The sequence below is a fragment of the Argopecten irradians genome, unplaced genomic scaffold (assembly GCF_041381155.1).
Source record: "Argopecten irradians isolate NY unplaced genomic scaffold, Ai_NY scaffold_0874, whole genome shotgun sequence".
In the NCBI taxonomy this organism is placed as follows: Eukaryota; Metazoa; Mollusca; class Bivalvia; order Pectinida; family Pectinidae; genus Argopecten; species Argopecten irradians.
The window spans coordinates 3,321-25,372 of NW_027188341.1; the positions used below are offsets into that span (position 1 = coordinate 3,321).

Here is a 22,052-nt window from a genome sequence, read left to right on the forward strand (position 1 = left end):
CGGTTTTAATGTAATATACCCTGAAAATCACATAGTTGTGACATGTGTGTTCAAACTCGCTCGCTGGTACCGCATTACAACTTTGGTGGTCGAACTTCTTGTATTGCAGAACCCTGTCCCTTGCTAGTAAGTGTAATGCAGACTTTTGTTCTAGAACTGCCTCAAATCGCTCTGAGAGGAGTGTGTATAAATTTATTAGGTGAAATTGTCTTCTGAACCTCATAAAATCATTTTATCACCTTTTCAGTGGTTATGAATGATTTTTTTGTTTAACAGCGGTGACTTTGGCTAGGGTTTAGGTACAGCGTCCTTGTTGTACCTGCTTAAATCGTATTGATCAACGATTTGTATTGTTCAACGATATTAATTAATAATACTAAAAACAATGACGTCGGAATTTTGTCAATATATTTTTGTTATATATGTTTTCATAAGAAATGTAGAACAATACATTTATGCCATATTTTGCTTCTTGGTTATGTAAAAGAATTAGCCTGAGTGAATTGTCTCTTTAAAAAGTAGAGAAAAGATCCATCTTTCCTTTGTCAGATATAGATCATTCTTTGGTGGGCGCCAAGATCCCTCTGGGATCTCTTGTTTTTAAAGTCGGGATTTCCACCTCAGACTCCGGTTCCGGTCGTTTTTTTAGAGTGAAAAACACACTAAAAACCCAACAACAACATCCCGACCTACCGACCCTACTGTATTTTTGCCAATGTAATCCTAAACAGACATATATATTTTTGGCCTGATATTGAAATCTCGCATACTTTTTCGCGATTTTCCTTTATATGACAGAAAGATGTATATCTTCATGTACTTTAATTGTTGCTTATGTTGTGACATGTTTAAATGAGGTGTTTAAATGTGAACAACATATGTTAACATTTAACCTGTTAAATGTGACCCGTTAAATGTGAACAACATGTGTTAACATTTTAACCTGTTAAATGTGAACAACATATGTTAACATTTAACCTGTTAAATGTGACCCGTTAAATGTGAACAACATATGTTAACATTCTTAACCTGTTAAATGTGACCCGTTAAATGTGAACAACATATGTTAACATTTAACCTGTTAAATGTGACCCGTTAAATGTGAACAACCATGTGTGTTAACATTTAACCTGTTGCCCTTTAAATGTGACCCGTTTAAATGCTAAAAACGCTTAATTAAAAAATTGTTAACTTTAACCTTTAAATGCGACCTGTTAATAGCTAACGCATTTAATTATCTATGCGCACTAATTGCACTAATTGTCATCACAGTAATCATTGAAGTCATATTTAACGTTGAATATTATCGGGTTAAATACAGTTTTAAAGGGCCACTACCTTTCCGAAACGGCTTTTAATTTTAAAATAGGGATGTAAAACGAGATCAAGAATTTTGTAGAGTCGCAGAAGTTATTAACTATACGTTTACAAGCGCTCTTATCATCACCTTCAGAACTGTTTAATTAGAATAAATAAAATGTTAATTTTCATAACGCGGGTCGTTTTATGTTTCCCGCCGTCGTCCTAAATGCCGCGCGGTAGTTGATTATCACTGCGCCAGACGGCAAAACAGCGAAATGAATCTCCACTGTTATCGTACATTAGACAGGAAATCTTGCATATGTTTGGTGTTGTAACGTCATCTTAAGCCATTGATAAATATTTTCTTTTGTTATTGATGTTTTTAAGAAACCTTTAAATTTTCCTCCGGAAAGGTAAAAGAAAAAAGTTTAAGACCTTGTTTAAACTAGTGATTTTTTTATGCCTACATGTATATGTCACTTCTTAGGTGTACTTGAGCATAACTTAGTTGAAATTTCTTATGAAGTGTCTATGCATCCGTCCTAACCATAGATATTACTCAAAGTTGACTCGTAGATTGCTGTGTTGTTTGTTAATTTGGACAAAATATGCAAAAAATATATTTTATTTTTTATTGCAAGTCAACAGAGTTCAGTACACATTTGTCAACAAATAACTATAGGTGACCGCCTTATATCCCGACGGCCCAATAGTCCTATGGCCCAATAGTCCGAAGGCCCAATAGTCCGAAGGCGCGATAGTCCGACAACAGATAATGTAAACTTTAAACTATATGCGAACAGTACCCAAAATAAAACTAATATTTTATAACAGTTTTCCTTACAAAAGACTGTAGTAAACTTGCTCAGATATACTTATCTGACTATTTAGATTTGACACTGAAAATGATAATAAACAACGAAATGTAGCGAATTTTAAAAAAAAGAGCATAATCTTGAAATACGTATTTGATGTTAACGTATATACATTTCCTATTTCAACACTGCAATCCTGTTTAACATATTCCCTAACAACTATCATTATGCGAACAATTTCCATCAAGTAAGGGGAGAATAATTCAAATAAAGGAGTTTGTTTGTTTGTTTGATTAATTCTAAAAGTCCTATTAACAGCTATGGTCATGTAAGGACGACCTCCCATGTATGCGGTATGTTGCATGTATGTTGTGCGAGGTGCGTGTTTTGGGAGACTGCGCAGTATATTCATGTTGTGTCTTCTTGTATAATGGAACTGTTGCCCCTTTTTTATAGTGCTATAAGGAAACGCGAAAACAAGTCGTACATACATGTATTTTGCAGTTATGGACCTTTGTTGAGGTATATATGGTGTTATAACGCCTTGGTATAATTAAATAATGGCCGAGGATGTGTAGACTGAGAACATTAATTTCTATATTAGGTATGTTATTTCTTTGAAAAATGTCAAAAGAATTTTCCGATTTACATATCAATTACATGTTAGAGGACGTCACCCTGCAAAACTCAACGTTTGAGTAATGATGTCACAGAAGGTATATTAACTCGATGATTCTAAAAATGGAAACTTCATGTCGATATGCTATAGTATATATCGGACCTCATGTGACCATGCATTAAACAATTGGAAAAGAGCAAAATCAGAGCATATCTAATACATCGAGTCAATATACCTTCTGTTACGTCATTACCCAAACGTTGATTTTTCATGGTGACATCCTGTAGCCGCCGTTCTTCCTGCCGTGTAATGAACACATACATCAGATAATTCTTTTGGCATTTATCAAAGGGAAAAACATACCTGATATGAAATCGAGAACCTTTGATTGGTTCCATAACTGAAAAATATAGCGAAGTTTACAGGTATATGTATAAAGGTATTTTTTTTTTCGGTAAAGATTTGATAATTTATATACATCATCCATTCATGGAGTAATGTTCAATCCTACTGCAATCAAATTACAAGTGCACATAACTTGAGTTTACATTGGACATCTAAAGCTTGTATATTTGTAAGATAATTCATGGAATGTATGCTTATGAGATATCTTATACAATGCGAGACATTTTGTTGCTTTTTATGACTTTTTGAATTTTTTTGATTAAGTTTTGATCATGCAATGCTACATTAATAATGACAACTTGTCGTCCATATAAATTGGACTGATTTAAATTGCTTTAAAGCAGTTCCAATAAAAATGTATTCATCAAAACCCATCGAAAACATATCAAACTATGAAAATAACGTGAATTAGGGCCTATAACAACGGTATCACCACAGGAGTTTGACGTTCTCAATATATATAGTATAGTATAGTATACATATACAAAAGGCCCACGGGCCTTAACGTGTCATCTGAGCTATTGACACAATACAAACATAGTCATATAAAGTTTTTAGCCTTTTTCGAGCCCTGAGTCCTTGAATGAAGAATCAAATGCTCATTTTTTTAAAAAAACAAACTATGGGTGCCCCCCCCTTCATAACTTGCATGTCACTGGCTCCAATAGTCAGGTCCTCTATGCCTCTAAGGTTATTCCACAAAATGTTATTTTAAAGCGATTTAAGCCTATTTGAACCCCGGTGGACCTTGGATTGATTGGCGAAGGTCATTTCATTTGATCAAAATTGGTAGCCTCTTCATCCCCTCATGTCACAGGCCCTATATCTAGGTCTCAAGGCCCCTCCTAGTTTATTCTCAAGAAGAACGTTTTATGGATCTTTTAAACCTATTTGACCCCTGTGACCTTGAAATGACAGTCAAGGTCATTAATTTTGTGAACAAACTTGGTAGCCCTTCATCCCAGCATGCTACAGGCCCAATATCTGTACCCTGGGCCTTCAGGTTCTTGAGAAGAAGTCGTTTGAAGATTTTAGCCTTTTTGACCCATGTGACCTTGAATGAAATAATTTTTTTTATATACAGTGGAACTTGGTTGATACGAACTCGATGTAAATTCGACAACCCTGCTTAATACGAAGTACTTGGCCGTCCCGGCCGAATTCCCTCTTTAAACTTGTTAAGGAACTCGGATAATTCGAATTCGGAAAACTCGAAGAACTCGGAAATACGAAGTCAAATTTTGGGTCCGAATTACAAAAATCATACCATAAAATGTTCTTATAACTCGAAATGATATTTTTTTTGGACAACGAGCTCGCCGAAAATGCTGATTTATTCCTCAAAAATCCTGCTGTAGAAAAGCATTTCAAAAATATATCTCGGTATTATTGTTATAATTTTGCAACTACAATCGCGATTTTTACATCTCTCTGTTTCACATCATTTTACGACATGGAACTGGTCTGATATATACACAAGTAAAGAGAACGTCATTAGACATGAGAAACTCAGCTTAATTCGAACACTCAGGATATACTCGAAGTTTTATCTCGGTCCCCTTCGAGTTTCGATTAAACCGAGTTCCACTGTATGTAATAGACTAAATTTATTTGACAGTAATGTCAAACTCCTTTGATATCACTTAAAATATTTTCTGATTTTCGGACTAACAGGGCCTTCAGACAAATTTGACCTTCGGTACTAACAGGCCTTCGGACTAACAGCCGTAGGGTTTATAGTGTCATCTTAACATAATGGGAATAATGTTTTTAAGAAGAATTTTTCATTTAAAAGTTTAAGTGCATTTCCACAAATCTGCAAGTTTTGTCCAAAATACAGCAATTAAACATTTTATCCTCAAAACTAGTCTTCACATTCCATAAAATTGACATATAAAGAGGATGATTGAAATGGATTCCTATAGTTTTTAAGTATACAAATTGTATGTCTTTTGTTCACCCTTTTACAATTTTTATCCAAGCCTGCGGACTGTCTATACGTCCTGGACTGTTTTTTCCTATGAAAAGAAACTATTAAAAGAAATTTAAGCACAGAAATCAAAATTTAATTTGCATCAACTTTAATTTCCAGCTCTTGGGCCTTGTATATTTATTGTCTTTTATCATTTATTTTTTTACACATGCATTTCGAAATAACAAACGTAATGACAGATTAACTGTTTCATCGTAAGCAATATTCAGTCAATATTATGCATATTTATTAGTCCTCCAGTTGAGCAAAAATACTGAGGTTCACTGAACCTTTTTTTGGCTGAATTTTGATGTCTTCATCATTTTGATGATATTTGCTTGACAAATTTTTTTCACCATCTTGAAGATATTTGCTTGACAAAATTTTGTAATCTTTTGATGGTTTTTGTTGTGTTTTTATCTGTATAAAGGCCAACTACCTTTCCGACTTTTAATTTTCGAAATTGGAATATAAAACGAGATTGATAACTTTGTAGAGTCGACAAAGTTATTAGCTTACCATTAATACCACACATATCATCACCATCTAAACAGTTTAATTACAATAAATCAGATGTTAATTTTCATAACGCGGGTCATCTTATAACTCCCATCGTCGTCCTAATCACAGGGCGTTAGTTGACTATAACTGTGGCCAGACGGCAACACAGCAAAAATGAATCTTCACTGTTAACATATAATTACTCAGGAAATCATGCATTTCTTTTGGTGTTTTTAATCTCAGTCTTATGTCATAGATATTCATTATTTCTATGTTATTATATCTTTTTAGGAAACTTTCATTTTTTATTTTATATATCAATATGCATAATTATAGGGTGCCTGCCCGTCTAGTACATCATCTGTTTCTATGTATGGGTGTGACAGATATATCTCACATATGCATAACTTTTGTACCTTTAATAGAGCTAGATGTATTTACACTTTTTGCTTTTTTTTGAGAAATTTCAACTGTACATTGCAGTGTCTCAAAAATTTGCTGTAGTGGTACCTATTTGGTATTGTCTATATCTGGTGTCTGTCCCAACATGTAAAACACATTCATAGGTCCTTTATATGAAATCTGTCTTGCGAAACGGAGAAAAGTGATGATTTGATGAGATACAATGTTAATTATGCTGTCAGGAATACAGAATATCATAGTGTCCAGGACGATATAATAGATACACAGAAGGCTTGGAATCTTCTGGAAAGTCATGGTGATTACATTGACCACTGTCCCCACGATCCATATACACAACTCGCACTGGTACACCTAATGCAGAGGTCAGGGCCATCACTTGTAGATGGTCACTCTCTTTTCCCATAGGTTCAACTTCCTGTGTTAATGAAAAAGAACATTATTTTTTATTACAATATTGCAGAGAATATGAACTCAAGTCAGCTGATCAAATTGATCAATAGGGTCATGACAGAAAGATATGCATTGGCAAATAATTTATTGAGGAATTTTAAACATTAAAGTACTTAACTCATCTACAGCGTATGTCTCCTGGTTAATATTATCCTTAAAGTTATAATACATGTAATGAGGATATTTATAGATATCTTGGCAATTATAATATTTATATATTATTGATATTTTAGGAAAAACTTTCATTTTAAGATAGAAACTTGATTTCCATTCATGTAATATTAAACACAGTTCCTATAACAACATACCTGATTACAAAATTCCTTCACTGTCCGTCCTCCTTCAATAAAATTTTGGAAAAAGTCTGTCTCTTTCTGGAGATATCCAGACACTAACAATCTACAGTAAAATAACGGCAGCATATTAGTGGTTTACAGTGAACATAAAACAAATACAAATGCACCAACATACAATTATTATACTTTACAATTTAGTTTTCTTGACTGGTGTTTCCTTACCATACACTACATTATAAATCACTGTCAGGATCATATACAGCATACAATTTTCAAAAAGTTATTGATACTTCCAATTAACTACAAATACATAATTACATGGCCAGAGTAGCATAGTTATACAGTAGCTTTTACTTACCTTAGATATACCACAAGATAATCAGAAGTTCCCTGGTCGATAAATGTTTCATGTAGCTCTTCACTTGTACATGGTGTCCCAACCTTCTCCACCACCTCCATAAACTGGGAGATTAACAATTATAACATCTACATAACATACATTATTATACATGCATACCATCTTATGCCAGGTAGGTTGATGGGACAAAATATTATCTTTATTCCAAAGCTACCATCCATTTGAATTCCTACATTGACAAATTGGCCATCATGGTTACCTGAGATGCATTTTGAGCAAAGCCATCTATTTTAATTGATATATCTTAAATCTAGAAAGTTATTAAAATCTACAGTTTATTTAAGTTTCCCTATAAAGCATACACAGTATTCTAAAACCACTAAAGGAAACCCTGTTGTAAACAAGTCATCACTAAATGAAACCCTGTTGTAAACAAGTCACCACTAAATGAAACCCTGTTGTAAACAAGTCTTAATTACCTCAGCTAAGCAGTCTTTAAAACAACACTTATACAGCTTAAAAAAATAATATATATATATATATATAGTGCAGATACAGTAAAACATGGTTATAAGAAATCTCCAGCGACCAACAAAATTATTCATTATAAGCATATTAAGGAACCTTGACAGGTAATGAAAAGTTCTATGTTATAACCATGAATTTGTTGTACAAGTATAAATATATTTGCTATAATAAAGTTTTACCGTAGTTTGAGATTGAATCTAAAGGGAATTCTGGCCTAATAAATTAAATGTGTACGGTAGCTACATATACTTACAGTTTCATAAAAATCTTCTATAGTAAACTGTGGGAAACCAAGACTGACCAGCTCATCTTTACTTTTGGTAGCTACTTCCTTAAACCTACAATGATACAGAACATCAAACATGATACACAAGTAGACTGACCAGCTCATCTTTACTTTTGGTAGCCACTTCCTTTAACCTACAATGATACAGAACATCAAACATGATACACAAGTAGACTGACCAGCTCATCTTTTTTACTTTTGGTAGCTACTTCCTTAAACCTACAAATGATACACGCTAGAGACATCAAACATGATACACAAGTAGTCTGACCAGCTCATCTTACTTTTGGTGTAGCTACTTCCTTAAACCTACAATAATACAGAACACAAACATGATACACAAGTAGACTGACCAGCTCATCTTTACTTTGGAAGCTACTTCCTTAAACCTACAATGATACACGAACATCAAACATGATACACAAGTGACTGACAGCTCATCTTATACTTTTGGGTACTACTTACCTTAAACCTACAATGATACAGAACACAAACATGATACACAAGGTAGACTGACCAGCTCATCTTTACTTTTGGTAAATTCTGTTACATGAACAATAACAGAAAGGAGAAACCAGCAGCTAAATTCAAAACACAATTTAATTATATATACAATATTATACAGAGATGGTTTTACAATATCTAAGTAATTGGTGGTGGTACAAGACTAGTTACGATGATTTAAAGTGTTACTTATCTGTATGCGAATGTCCTGGTATAATCCTTGATCCTTCCAGGTTTCAAATTAACAATAATCACAAATCCACAAGGAAATTGAATGTCCACCGATGATTTGTAAAGTTCCAGGCAATATGAATAAATCCACACAAAGTGTTGTAATAATCCACAGATAAAGTCACAATAGCTCTCCCAATAGAATCATTATATGGCGCTGTACAATTCTTGATATGTCTTATTACAGGTCTCATTACAGTTCTGATTAGCCTTGGACAGCTGGAGTATATATAGCTTAAACCCTAATTCAAGAAATATTGGAGAACCTTCTACTTCTAGAAATAATCTAACTAAATAGCAGTAAACAAATAAACACACATAACTTTCTGGAAATAGATCATTCTAGATCCTCTACTTAAAAATCAACATGTTTACAAACATATTTGTTTATACATGATTATATTCTAGAAAGTTCTATAACCTAAATCAATGATATGACCTTCATAGGATGTATTGATAAAAAAAAGCTATAGGAGTTATCTCCCTTATCTCATAACTACATGTATTTAGTGTCATAACATAACACACCCCTCCTTAAAGAAAAGAAAGTTTTCTTGAAAAGGAAAACTTTCTTGACCATATAAGTAATATTTAAATCCTTGATGAAAGCATCAGCTAGAATATTGTCTTTCCCTTTGATATGTTTGATGTCAAGATTGTACTCTTGCAAAGTCAAACTCCACCTGAGAATTCTTTGATTTTGTTTTTCATTTTTCCCAATGAATGTCAAAGGGTTGTGGTCGGTGAAGACCAACACAGGCACAAACTGTAGTGCAGTAGATACACATCAAATTGGTTTAAGGCCAAAATCAATGCTAAACATTCTTTCTCAATGGTGGAATAATTTTCTCTGGTGTTTGTCAAACTTTTTCGAGAAATAACAAATTGGATGGTCAATTTGTTCAGTACCTTCTTGCATCAAAACAGCACCAACACCTACATCGCTGGCGTCAACAAACAGTTTAAACTGTTTATTAAAATCTGGAGCAGTCAGAACTGGTGAGTTTGATAGTATGGCTTTCAATTTCTTCAAAGTGCAGACTTACATTCGTCCTGACCAGACAAATTTGACATTTTTTCTTTAACAAAGCAGTAAGATGGAGCTGCTATAACAGAGAAATTTTGACCAAAATTTTATCAGTAAGTATCCAGCCATACCAAGAGAACGCTCAATCAGCTTCTCTCTTGCCTCCAGGGAGCTGGAAAAACTATAATTGGATTCTACTTTGGCCAATTAACAGGTGTAAACCTGCCCTTTGTCCTAACAATAATGGCCTAAAATTCAAAACAGTTGCCTTGACAAACATTCACATTTCATTTAATGTTTACAGTCAAATTTCATCGGTAGTGAGTCTTTCGAAGAATTCACGAATCCTGCGTAGATGGTCTATCCCCACGGTGTCGTGGGTAGATTTGATGGACGTCATCAAAGTATCCCATCCACAGCCATTCCATGGGTCTGAATATCACGCTGTTAAGAAGACGTTGAAATGTTGCCGGGGCATTTCTTCATACCAAATTGGTCATAACTTTGTACTGGTACAAAACCTTGTGAAGGTTACAAATGCCAGACACTTCTTTAGCTCTTTACTGTGAATGGGCACCTGCCAATATCCTTTCAAAAGGTCAAACTTTGCTACATACTTGGCTTTGCCAACTTTGTCAATGCACGGTCCATCCTTGGAATTGGATAAGAGTCTGTTTTACTGACAGAGTTTACAATTTCTGAAGTCAGTACAGAACCGGTATGTCTTGTCTGGCTCTTGGAAACCAGAACACATGGAGAGCTACCATTCACTTTGCTTGGTTTCAATAATATCATTGTCTCAACATGTATTGAATTTCTTTCCTTTAAGTGTTCTTCTTTCAAAGGATTGACACGGTAAGGATGTGTGCTTGACAGGTGGCGCATCGCCTACATCCCACGTCATGATAGATAGCATCTGTTTTGCCTGGTGTATCCGGAAACAAATGTTTAAACTCAAGTAATCAAATCTTTCAGTTCATTGCGTTCCTTTTCCGATAGATGACACAGTTTCTTGTCCAAGTTCGCGAGCACATCTGAATTCCGTAACTTAACACCACAGTCTAAACCTACATCTTGTACACCACCACCATCTAAGTCTAATTTACAAATATCAGCTGTACTTTCACTTTGTGATGGTACAGAGGCCAAAGTAGCAATAGGTTGAGAGGTCTTGCTCTCTTCTCTATCTACATATTTCTTAAGCATATTAACATGACATAAATTGAGTTTTTCTTGCGCCTCCCTGGAGTTTGTACAATGTAGTTAACATCATCGACCCTTTTTCTCAACAACATAAGGTCCAAAATATTTCTAGCTTGCAAAGGCTGACCCGGGTATTGGTAATAGAGAACCAAAATTTTTGTCACCTGGATCAAAACTTCTTGCACGGGCATCTTTATCATACCATGTTTTCATTTTGGTTTGAGTAACGGCCAAATTTTCTTTTGCCAATTCACATGCCCTTGTCAACCTTTGCTTAAAGTTAGACACATAATCTAAGAGATTACACTTTAGAATCTTCGTCCAAAATTTTGTCTTTCAAAATTTTCAAAGGACCACGTACAGTATGTCCAAACACAAGTTCAAAGGGACTGAAGCCAAGAGATTCTTGTACAGATTCTCTAACGCCAAACAACAACATGTGTATAACCTTCGTCCCAAATCTCTTTTGTTTTCAAAACAATAAGATCTCATCATATTCATTCAATGTCTGATGAAAACGTTCTAAAGCACCCTGAGACTCTGGATGATAAGCACTAGACTTATACTGCTTGATCTGGAGCTGGTACATGACTTGTTGAAAAATACCAGACATGAAATTCGAACCTTGGTCCGATTGGACAGCTTTTGGAAGACCAACCAATGTAAAGAATTTAACCAAAGCCTTGACTATGTTAGGGGCTCTTAATATTCCTGAGTGGAATGGCTTCAGGAAAGCGTGTGGAAGCACACATAATAGTTAAAAGATACTCATTCCCAGACTTAGTTTTAGGTAGAGGACCTACACAGTCTATAATGACTCTACTAAATGGTTCCTCAAATGCTGGAATGGGGGTGCAAAGGTGCAACAGGGATTTTCTGATTAGGTTTCCCTACCACCTGACAAGTATGACAAGACCTACAAAAATCAGCCACATCCCGTTTCAACTTGGGCCAAAAGAAGTGATCTAAGATCCTGTTATAAGTCTTTTTGGTCACACCTAGATGCCCTGCCATAGGTACGATCATGAGACAAACTTAGAATATCTTGCCTATACCTCGGTGGGACAACTATTTGATTGACAACCTTCCAGTCTTCCTCGGGAGACACATCAGGGGGGCGCCACTTGCGCATCAACACACCTGACTACGGAAGTAACAAACCGGGACTTTCTCCGCCTCTTCCTCACTCAAAGCCCGATTACACAGTAAGGAGATTTTCAGGATCTTTTCCTGTTCTACTATAAGCTCCTCTCTAGACAAAGATGATTTACCACTCATCATGTCAGACAAAGAAGTACCCTGTTAGGAACAACTCTATCACTATCAAAGTCTACAGGATTGCTCAAAAGATCACACTTGCTCCCTGACATCCTTATTTATCAATGAGCCAGAAAAAGTGTCACCTAAAACTGGACTATACCTGATCCTCCAACTACATCCTACAACAGATACCATCTTAATCATTGATAACGAGTTAAAGCAAAAGAATGGAAAAATAACCATTAAAGTTCCTGTTGAAATAGGTCTCATGCAATCATCTGTTTTATCTGGTGATACTGGGGGATCCACTAAGGGATCTCTCCCCTAAATCTTTTCTCCAAGCGCATGACCCATTGCCTAAAAAAGAGCCGACACGTCCCACTAATGGAACAGTTCCGGGTATAACAACTATGGTGGAATGCCCAGTAACTCAAATCCTGACATTAAATAAACACAATGGAGAGGCACATTAACAAACCTTCAATCTACACCTTGAAGCAAAACACGTAATGACCTGATGAGGTCTACTCAAGACAAAGGCACTAAGCGCCATCTATATTATCAAAGAATGCAGGAAGCCCCCCCCCCACCCCTAAGGGGGGGGGGGGTTTTTTTTTGTATCACCCTCGCAAATTCCTTCACAGGAGTTGTATCAAGTTTGTTATATCACGTAGTAAGTGAAACAAAAACCGTTCAGAAATGAAGGGGAGAGTACTTCTCCAAAGACGCTATCAGACTCTTGAGGCTCCGTAATCTCAACAGTAACTTTAGAATCCTGTCACACAATATCAACAAAGTTTCTGGACTAGGCTATGACATAGCGTAAACACAGACGGAAACTTGACTGTTTACGCCACTTGCGCCTTACGCGTGAGGAGGTATAAAAAAACAGACATAGCTATGGCCTCTAATATTTTCTGTGCATGAAATATACAAACAGGACCATAAGGAGACACCTTGCCACCCGCCCTATGTCTATGTTTTAGAATCAGATCTGTAGTCTTATCACCCTAAATTTAGGTTTGGTCGTTGGGAAAGGCCACATAATCTGGTTTAGGGTTTCCCTAGGCTCTGACCGAACATTTACTAGTACCTGTGGAGGTTTACTTGTTTTTTGTCTTGAGAACTGTTTTTTAACAAATGAGCCTTTGTGGGTTATAGCGTTATTCATAAGCAATGTGTAGATGACTTCACTAAGTGATTCAAACTGTTTTCTCTCATCTAAAATGAGTTTTTATATGTTTGTGTGGGCAGCACAACGTTTACACTCCTCTATCAAACAAATAATTGCCTTCAAATTTACCTAATTTTCGTCGTGAATTTCTTTAGAATAACACAAACTATTAAATAAAATTGTTCCTTTTCTCTGGCATATTCTACTATCGAGTTTGGTTAATCTCTCTTTCTCGATGTTGCGAAATTTCTGGCGGTAAGCCTCAGGAACTAACTCATAAGCTTTCAAAAATAGCTTTCTTGACTACTTGGTAATTTGAAAATCTCATCTACAGATAAAGAAGAATAAATGTCTCTCTAGCTTTACCAATCTCAAGACACTTTGGAAGAAGGCATTGTAAGCTTATCTTCAGGCCATTTCATACTATCAGTATTTTCTCAAAATGCAGAAAATACTTGTCAACTATCTTTCTCTTGAAAAGAGGAACTAACCTAAATATTTCTACTTGACATCAAAACTCTGTTTCCTTGTAAACCCCTAAAAGTTAGATTACTTGAACTGTCTTGAGAAGCTCTAGTTTCTAATTCTTTAATTCTAAGTTCTGTTTCAGCTTGAATTTTTTGCTCTCTCTAGATGTAAAGCATCATGATCTCTCTCTTTTTCATTTTATTTCTTCTTCTCAATTTCTTTTTCTCTTTAAACACCTTTTTCTATTTACTCTTTCCCTCATTGTCTTTACTCTTATTATCATATTTTCCACTTTGTCTTAGTTCAGTTTCATTTCATGTTCAAGTTTCCATTTGTCTTAATTTGAATTTCTGAACTGACTGTTTCACTACTATACTATCTAATGCACTAGTAGTCAAATTTGTCCTATTGTCAACAAAATGATCTTATTAATTACATTCTAATTTCAGCTTTCCTCAAATTTAGTTTATGATCAGGTAAGGCCTAAAATGTTTACCCAATAACAGTAAATCCTTCTTACTAAACTTGCAAAAGAACTTCCAGGGGATTGGCGCTTTATTTAACAAATCTGTTCTACCTGCATAGTAGTCATATTTATCTAGCTGTTGGTTTCAAATGTAAAACTCAAAGTTTGTACACAAATTTTGGAAATTTCTTAATTAATTTTTCAAAGTTAGATTTCACAAATTGAGAATATCGATACCCGGACGAGCCCCCAATTTCTGTTACATGAAACGAATAACAGAAAAGGAGAAACCAGCAGCTATAAATTTCAAAACACAATTTAATTTATATATACAATATTATACAGAGATGGTTTACAATATCTAAAGTAATTGGTGGTGGTACAAGAGTAGTACGATGATTTAAAGTGTTTACTTATCATGTATGCGGAATGTCCTGGTATAATACTTGATCCTTCCACGGTTTCAAATTAACAATAATCACAAATCCACAAGGAAATTGAATGTTCCACCGATGATTTTGTAAAGTTCCAAGCAATATGAATAAATCACCACACAAAGTGTTTGTAATAATCCACAGATAAAGTCACAATAGCTCTCCCAATAGAATCTTATATGGCGCTGTACAATTTCTTTGATATGTCTTATTACAGGTCTCATTACAGTTCTGATTAGCCTTGGACAGCTGGAGTATATATAGCTAAACCCTAATTCAAGAATATTGGAGAACCATCTACTTCTAGAAAATATTTTTTTTTTCTAACTAAAAAAAAAGGCAGTAAACAAATAAACACACACATAACTTTCTGGAAATAGATCATTCCTAGATCTCTACTTAAAAATCAACATGTTTACAAACATATTTTGTTTATACTGATTATATTCTAGAAAGTTCTATAACCTAAATCAATGATATGACCTTCATAGGATGTATTGATCAAAAAAAAAACTATAGGAGTTATCTCCATTATCTATAACTACATGTATTTAGTGTCATACATAACACATGGAAAATCAGAAGATACTTTAAATTGACAGACAATCATTATAATGTAATAATGTCTGTCGTATTAAGTGTCTGTATATAATTTTTTCTGTCGATTGTCTTCTTTGAAATTTGTATTTTTAGAAGGCTATATAAGTAGTGCTGTACATGCGTAATCTGTATAACTGGTGTGGAACTTTTGAATCTATCCAGTGCTCTTTGGTAGTCTAAACAAATATACATAATACTCTTTCTATTCATATGTGGATATGAAAGATAGGGATTTTCTACCCGAGGATCCAACATGTTGCAAATAGCTTGCCTTACGAGGGGTGTTACAACATTTATAGCCTTGTTATACAGCCTCGGGCGACATGAGTGGATTGTATGAGATCAGCCAGTAATCCCCGGTTCTCTTGCACTATCCATGGCTATGTAAAACTCTTACAAGGGGACTACCGTAAAAATCTTATGGACGACATCTTCTGACCTTATTTGGAAACACCCCCGTTAATTCACTTACAATACAAGGTCGAACTCGATCATAGATTACACTCATCGTCATCATCAAATCCTAGTTGAAGATTGTCGTTTGCATTACCATGATCTTGTCTCCGATCAGAATATTCTATTTTTATCTGAGAATGTGTTACCCTTCCGAAGTCCTTGGTGTATATCACTATCTCCTATACAGCTTTTATTCTGGTACATTCATTAAATACTGACCCGAAAAGCTTTGTTTAGTAGATGTCGATTATCGCTTTGTTACATATTTTCGGATAAAGTAATTATTGTAATTGTGTATGTGACCATTGCATACAGGAAACCAACTTTCTTTTTTACTCTTCGCTAAATATTGTGATTTCAATATCAAAGTAAGTTTACGGCGAGTAAAAGTAATTTTGACATGTTATTTGTTTCTTCAATACGCTATAAAAACCATAAGGTTTGATGGATTTACCTTGATCCCAATATTCATGAAAAGAAATCGTTATTTTGATGGAAAGGGGGTTTCAGTCAATCGAAACTTTATTTTTCATGTATCAATATGACTCCATTATAACTGTTGTTAAACAAATAGTAGCACCGCCAATTTCGAAGTCAACTCTTGCTTCAAGCGAAATTTTTACCAAAAACCTAGATTGAAAAGATTAATAAAACTATTAGCCTTTTTTCGCCAGTTTTTCAATTTGTTTAACTCATAATTGCTCGCATCACTGCTATATCACAGAATGGATATTCCTTATATTCTGCTCGATGATCGATCATACCATAACCAATACAGTTATCTACGTTTTGTTTTGTTTCCGGTTGCATGTTTCAGTTTGTAACAAGCAAGAATCGGTTTATTAAACAAAACTTCACATAAAACATGATATGTAATGTTTACATAAAACACAAAACACGAAATTCACGAATGAACACTACTTCATAAAAATCATCTTCAGATACATACATACATTTGATTACAAATTTGTATAGACAAAACATTATGTTTAAATTTTTTATAGTATTTCATCAAAAAGACGTTAAAAAAACTTTGCTTGTTACGTTATATAATTGAAATAAAAAGACACAGATTAGATTGTATAAAACAAGACACTAATGTAGTAATAGTAATTGTGAAAAAGATACAATAATAAAGATTTGCATAACTCTATGGAATATCTTTGCCAAACATCTAATATTCAATTATTTTATTCATAAATTCTCCTAGATGTCTGATAATAAACTAATAGAAACAACATTAAATTTGTAAATCAATAATGCAAAGGTAACAACATTATGAACGTTGCCTGCTCCATGACAAAAGAGTGACAACTTACTTACTTAAAAGAACTCCATTTTTAAATTTTCTATGGGGGGGGGGGGGGGGGGGGGGACAAGCCAGATACATTATAAACAAAAAAATGATGTAATGGACTGACGATGACAATTACAGATGACCTCACACAGGGTCAAACAGTCATTACTTCCATTGCTATACATGGTTTCGTCTACATTATATTCAACAAGAGATTCCCAGAGGGTATCTTGGCGGCCCACTAAGATTGCGATCTATGTATGACAAATGAAAGAGGGATCTTTTCTCTGCTTTTTAAACTTATAGTTCTTTTTTTTTTGCTTTTCATTACTTAAACTTCTTATTTCATCGTTACAAACTTAAACCTCTGTTCTCTTGCTTTTCTAAACTATACACATGTCAAAAATCAACGATGGTGGTCGGCAAATCTTTGTTGATTAATTCGGTAATCTCAAAATGCAATAGGCAGAACTAGGGCCATAGAATTGGAACCTTCATGACAATTTAGAGACAATACGTTCCAGTAATTTCTGGAAGAAATAGCCAGTTACCAACTATCACTAACAAATCCAGGATGGTTGCCATGGCGTCCAAAAATATCTTAGGTCCTATGAGAAATCGATCGATCTCAGTACGTACATTCACGTACTATGTAAAAACGGTAATGAAAGCTTATCGATTGATTGGCTGCCGGTCACTTAATGGCCGAAATAGTCCCAATGCATCACAGGATCTTGAGGTAAAAAATGGAACCCTGTTTGAGAAGGAAACCTTCATTTTTACTAGCGGTAACGTAAGCCTACCTTTGTGTATCAACAAACATGGACGGCCATCACGTTGGCCGATTAGTCGAGTCTTCAAAATGCAGCATATGACAACTAGTATCACTACAGGGAACTTCTAAACCATGAAATTTAGAAACCGACATGGATGTCATGTAGGAATGAATTTCTTGAGATTGCAATAGTATATTAAAACTGTAACTTCCCAAAACCAATCCACAATTCCGCATACCGGCCACCGATTGTTGACCGATCAGTCAAAATGTAATTAAACAACTTCTGGTAAAACCGGAACTTACATGAGCGACATTAGATTGCATTGAGGTCTGAATTTTTTAGAAATAGCGGAAATACACAGTACCTTGTACCACGGTTGTCGCATGCCATGTCCTGGACATGTATACAGGACGTGAAGGACTATAGGTACCACGGTAAATTATAGTCGATTTGGTGGTGAATATCCCACCATCTATTTGGTGGGTTTGTTAATATTTAACGAATCTACACGTGCACGCGGTTTGTACTGTAGGAAAACAAGCATACTATATAATAATAGTGAAAGTTTCGTATTCAAATCACACGGAATTTAAACAAATTTCGGTTTGTAGTTGTCGGATAACGTAAATTATCTGTATGAAGACATTGCCGAAATGAAATGTATAGTATTTTTTGCTTAAACTGACTAAACATATATTTATGCATTGAACTGAAAAACTAGGCTTTTCCAGAAGTCTACATATTTTGAGTTTTGATTCCAACAAGTTCGCGTACACCGGAAGCCGATAAGACGGCATGTGAGGTAGTGCATTCACCACAGTAACATCCCCACGTGACATTCACGCAGGCTAACTAACTAACAGCTCGTTTTAAATTAACATAGTCAAGTTTACGTGTAAATCCATATCGGATTTTATAACGTGTGTCTTTTATTTTGTGATAACATTCACAGAATAATGCAATACATTTTAACAAACGAAACTAGGCGTAATAGGTATTAATAGGTAGCTTTCTAGTGTTAAAAAATCGACGATTTCCTTTACTGATTAAATATATATATAATGATCGGTTTGAAGTAAAACTTATCCAAACCGAAATAATTCTAAACCGGCCGAAATTAAATGCTTACCACATCGAAGCCAATGATCGGTTGATCACGGGAGGTTCCACTGGTATTTTGATATAGGTTGTGTATCAAACATATTGTTGTGTTATAGTTTAAACATAATTTTGACAAGATTAGACGTAACCTAAATTGACTTCGTTTAGAGTGAAGACGTATCGCATAAGGTTCTAATGCCCATTAATGCCTTATTTTTGCAAACTTCGGGATATGACCTCTGGTGCAACCACACAGAGATCGTTTTAAAGATGTTTTAATACGATAGTGGGATGCTTAAAAATTGGTTTTATGTTCTATAATTACATGTTATTTAATGTATAACTTGATTGCTGATTATTTCATTGAAATCACGATGACAGGATTCCGGGAAAATTGCCTGTTGACCATAACTGTGTAACATGTGTGCAAGTTTAGCAGTCCCTTCAGAAAGTGTGCTATATTCTTGGTAATCTGCGAACAATTTCTTGTCCTAAACATAATATTTAAATAATTTTATTAACCTTTTATTTGATATTTTTGATCATTTTTTAGCTGCGGAGAGATTTTAAAAGGGATATGATGTGAAAAAACTTGGTTATCATTTCACCTCAAAAATGTTTTAAAACGTCCGAAACATGACTTCTTCTCCATAACCGCTGGTGGATTTCATTCAAAATTTGTGGTAGTGAGTTTGGGCTTACTCATGGAAACTTGTACAAATGACGGGAGCTGTACCCCCTTGTCTCCTCTGCGGGGCCAAAAAAACACAATTCAAGTTTAATTTGGCTATTTTTTTCATATTCTAATTATTCATTATCTGAAACTATAAGATAGCACTCATATATTGCAATTATGTTGAAAGCACTGTATGGGTGCATATGTGCTCAAATTAATTGTCAAATGATGGGGCTGACCCCGGGGTGCCTGAGGGGCTAAAGGAAGTCAAATCTTAGTCAATTTCATCTCGCTATTTCCAATAATAAAATGGACCCACATCTCTGAAACTAAGCAACGGAAAGCACTCATAAGCAATTTTAGTATCGTTATAATAGATAAAATGTAAAATGATGGGGGATTACCCCGGGGGGCCTGAGGGGCTGGGTCAAAATGGCCCAAACAATTTGGCTATTTTACATATAAATGACTTTCTGTAAACTAAAAAATATTTCGGGTTTGAAATCACCTGTGGATTTTCCCAGCAATGAAAAACGTAAAAAGGCAGAGCCTTATATCCACAGTATCCATATATTTGTTATTAAAATACCTGAATGGGGCTGAGCCCCCCCCCCCCCCCCCCGGGTCCAAAGGGAATTGAGGGTTATGGTCAAATGGGGTCAATACTGGCTTGATTTCCATAGAAAAACGAATTCTTCTCTGCAACCAAGGTGAATGGTCGTAGGACTATCAGCACTTATAATGCAATTTGGGTAGCCGATCCTTATAAATTGTTTGGGATTTGAAATTGTACAAACCCATGATGGGGTTCTCTCCATTAGGATCATTTGACATGGATGCCTTAACCGGGGGTCAAAAGGGGAATTTTGCTGGTATTATCCATGATAATTGCTTCTTCTCTGATGTGCATGACCTTGAATTTCTAGTTCCATGCAATGGTAGCGACCTTATTTTGTGAACTTGAACCTGTACAAATGATGGGATTGACCCCCCGGGGGCCTGAGGGGCGGGGTCAAAATGTTGTGTCTGTAGCGTCATTGGCTATTTCCATATAAACGACTTCTTCTCTTTTGTGACCAGCATGGTATAGACCCATTCCATGCAATGGCATCCTTATAGTTTGGGATTCACTGTGTAAAATGATGGGGCTTACGCCCCGGGGACCTCAGAAGGGGGGGTCAATGATAGCTATTTCCATATAAACGATGAAACAAGCAACTTCTTTTGGTGATACTGAGCCAGCGGTTTGATGCCTAATGGTGCATCCTTATAGGTCATTTGGGTTTTGAAATTGTACCGGAGGGCTTACCCTTTGTTGGCCTTAAACGGCAGAATATATGCTGATCAAAAAGGTCAATTTGGACTATTTTCATAGAAATTACTTTGTTTCTGAACCTTCGTTTTTATTGCTTGCTACCATAATCAGTACTTTGTATGGTCAAGTAGCATCATGTATGGTCATCATGAATTCAAAATTAAACTTTGTACGGTCCATTTTGTTGTATTATTTAATTCATTTAAGATCAGTACTTTGAATCTAATTTCTTGGTCAGATTACTAACATTCAGGTGAGCGATTTTCAGGCCCTCTGGGCCTCTTGCTGACGCAGTGAAATAATATTGATACTGCTGGAAATCACCTCGATAACATTGAGGGCCGCAAAAACTCGATCTTGTGAGCGATTTCATTAGTCTGGTTCATTGTGTTGTGATAGCCGATTAGTAAACTATTTTTTGTGCGCTTCAGTTAGCCGAAGTTTTTGTTTGATAATTAAACAATTGTACTTCTTGAACCTGTTTCTGGTACGTCCATTATTTTCATCCGTCAAGCTTAAATTTTTATCAGAATACAATAACTTTTTAAACACTTTTCGCTGCGATTTTGTTTCACGTATATATAAACTTATTTCAACGCAAGTAAAACTTTTTTTTTCATGTGTGGATCATGACGTAAATGGAAGTAGAGTCCTTGGACTATTCTTCAGATTTGTTCCTTCAATATTCGTATCGGACTGCGACAGATAAGTCTCACTGGTAGTTATCTACATCTTTCCCGAATTTAAGGGGGAATACATCGTTTTCTAACTTATACTTGAAAATACGGATATTACATAATTATTTGACTACGACAAGTTTCTGCAGAGAACGAAGAGTGTCCATGTGGACAAGATCAGCATCGTAGCTTAGATCTAGATCTGTTGTAGGTATTTGCTTACTGGAAATTTGATCGTCCTGCTGCAATAAGGCATGGTAAACTTGATTAGCAAAAATCTTCCGATTTTACACTCATCAGTACCCTAAATGTTGTCTCACGAGTGATTACCATCTCCGGTATCTGTTGGTACTTCTTCGCATGTACGCTGCAAACCATCATTTTTGAGTGCAACCATGACCGTCCTTGGTCAAAACAGCAATGTTGATT

The 22,052-nt window shown here is 35.3% G+C and overlaps 1 protein-coding gene across 1 annotated transcript; it reads right to left on the reverse strand.

The window, feature by feature from the left end:
• Positions 1-6,098: 6,098 nt before the first annotated feature.
• Positions 6,099-8,075, reverse strand: LOC138313727 (ubiquitin thioesterase OTUB1-like). Its single transcript, XM_069254053.1, has 4 exons — positions 7,923-8,075; positions 7,142-7,245; positions 6,796-6,886; positions 6,099-6,452 (listed from the first exon to the last, which is right to left on the reverse strand). The coding sequence occupies exons 1-4, from the start codon at positions 8,058-8,060 to the stop codon at positions 6,255-6,257; spliced, it is 531 nt and encodes a 176-aa protein (XP_069110154.1). The 5' UTR covers positions 8,061-8,075; the 3' UTR covers positions 6,099-6,254.
• Between the last annotated feature and the right edge of the window lie 13,977 nt (positions 8,076-22,052).

What these genes read in the sequence shown, in the direction of transcription:
- LOC138313727 (XM_069254053.1), bottom strand. Translation starts at nt 8,060, where the DNA reads ATGAGCTGGTCAGTCTACTTGTGTATCATGTTTGATGTTCTGTATCAT. An exon ending in TATCTTGTGGTATATCTAAG is followed by an intron (nt 6,887 to 7,141) that starts GTAAGTAAAAGC and finishes ATTTTACTGTAG; the next exon opens with ATTGTTAGTGTCTGGATATC. An exon ending in TGAAGGAATTTTGTAATCAG is followed by an intron (nt 6,453 to 6,795) that starts GTATGTTGTTAT and finishes TCATTAACACAG; the next exon opens with GAAGTTGAACCTATGGGAAA.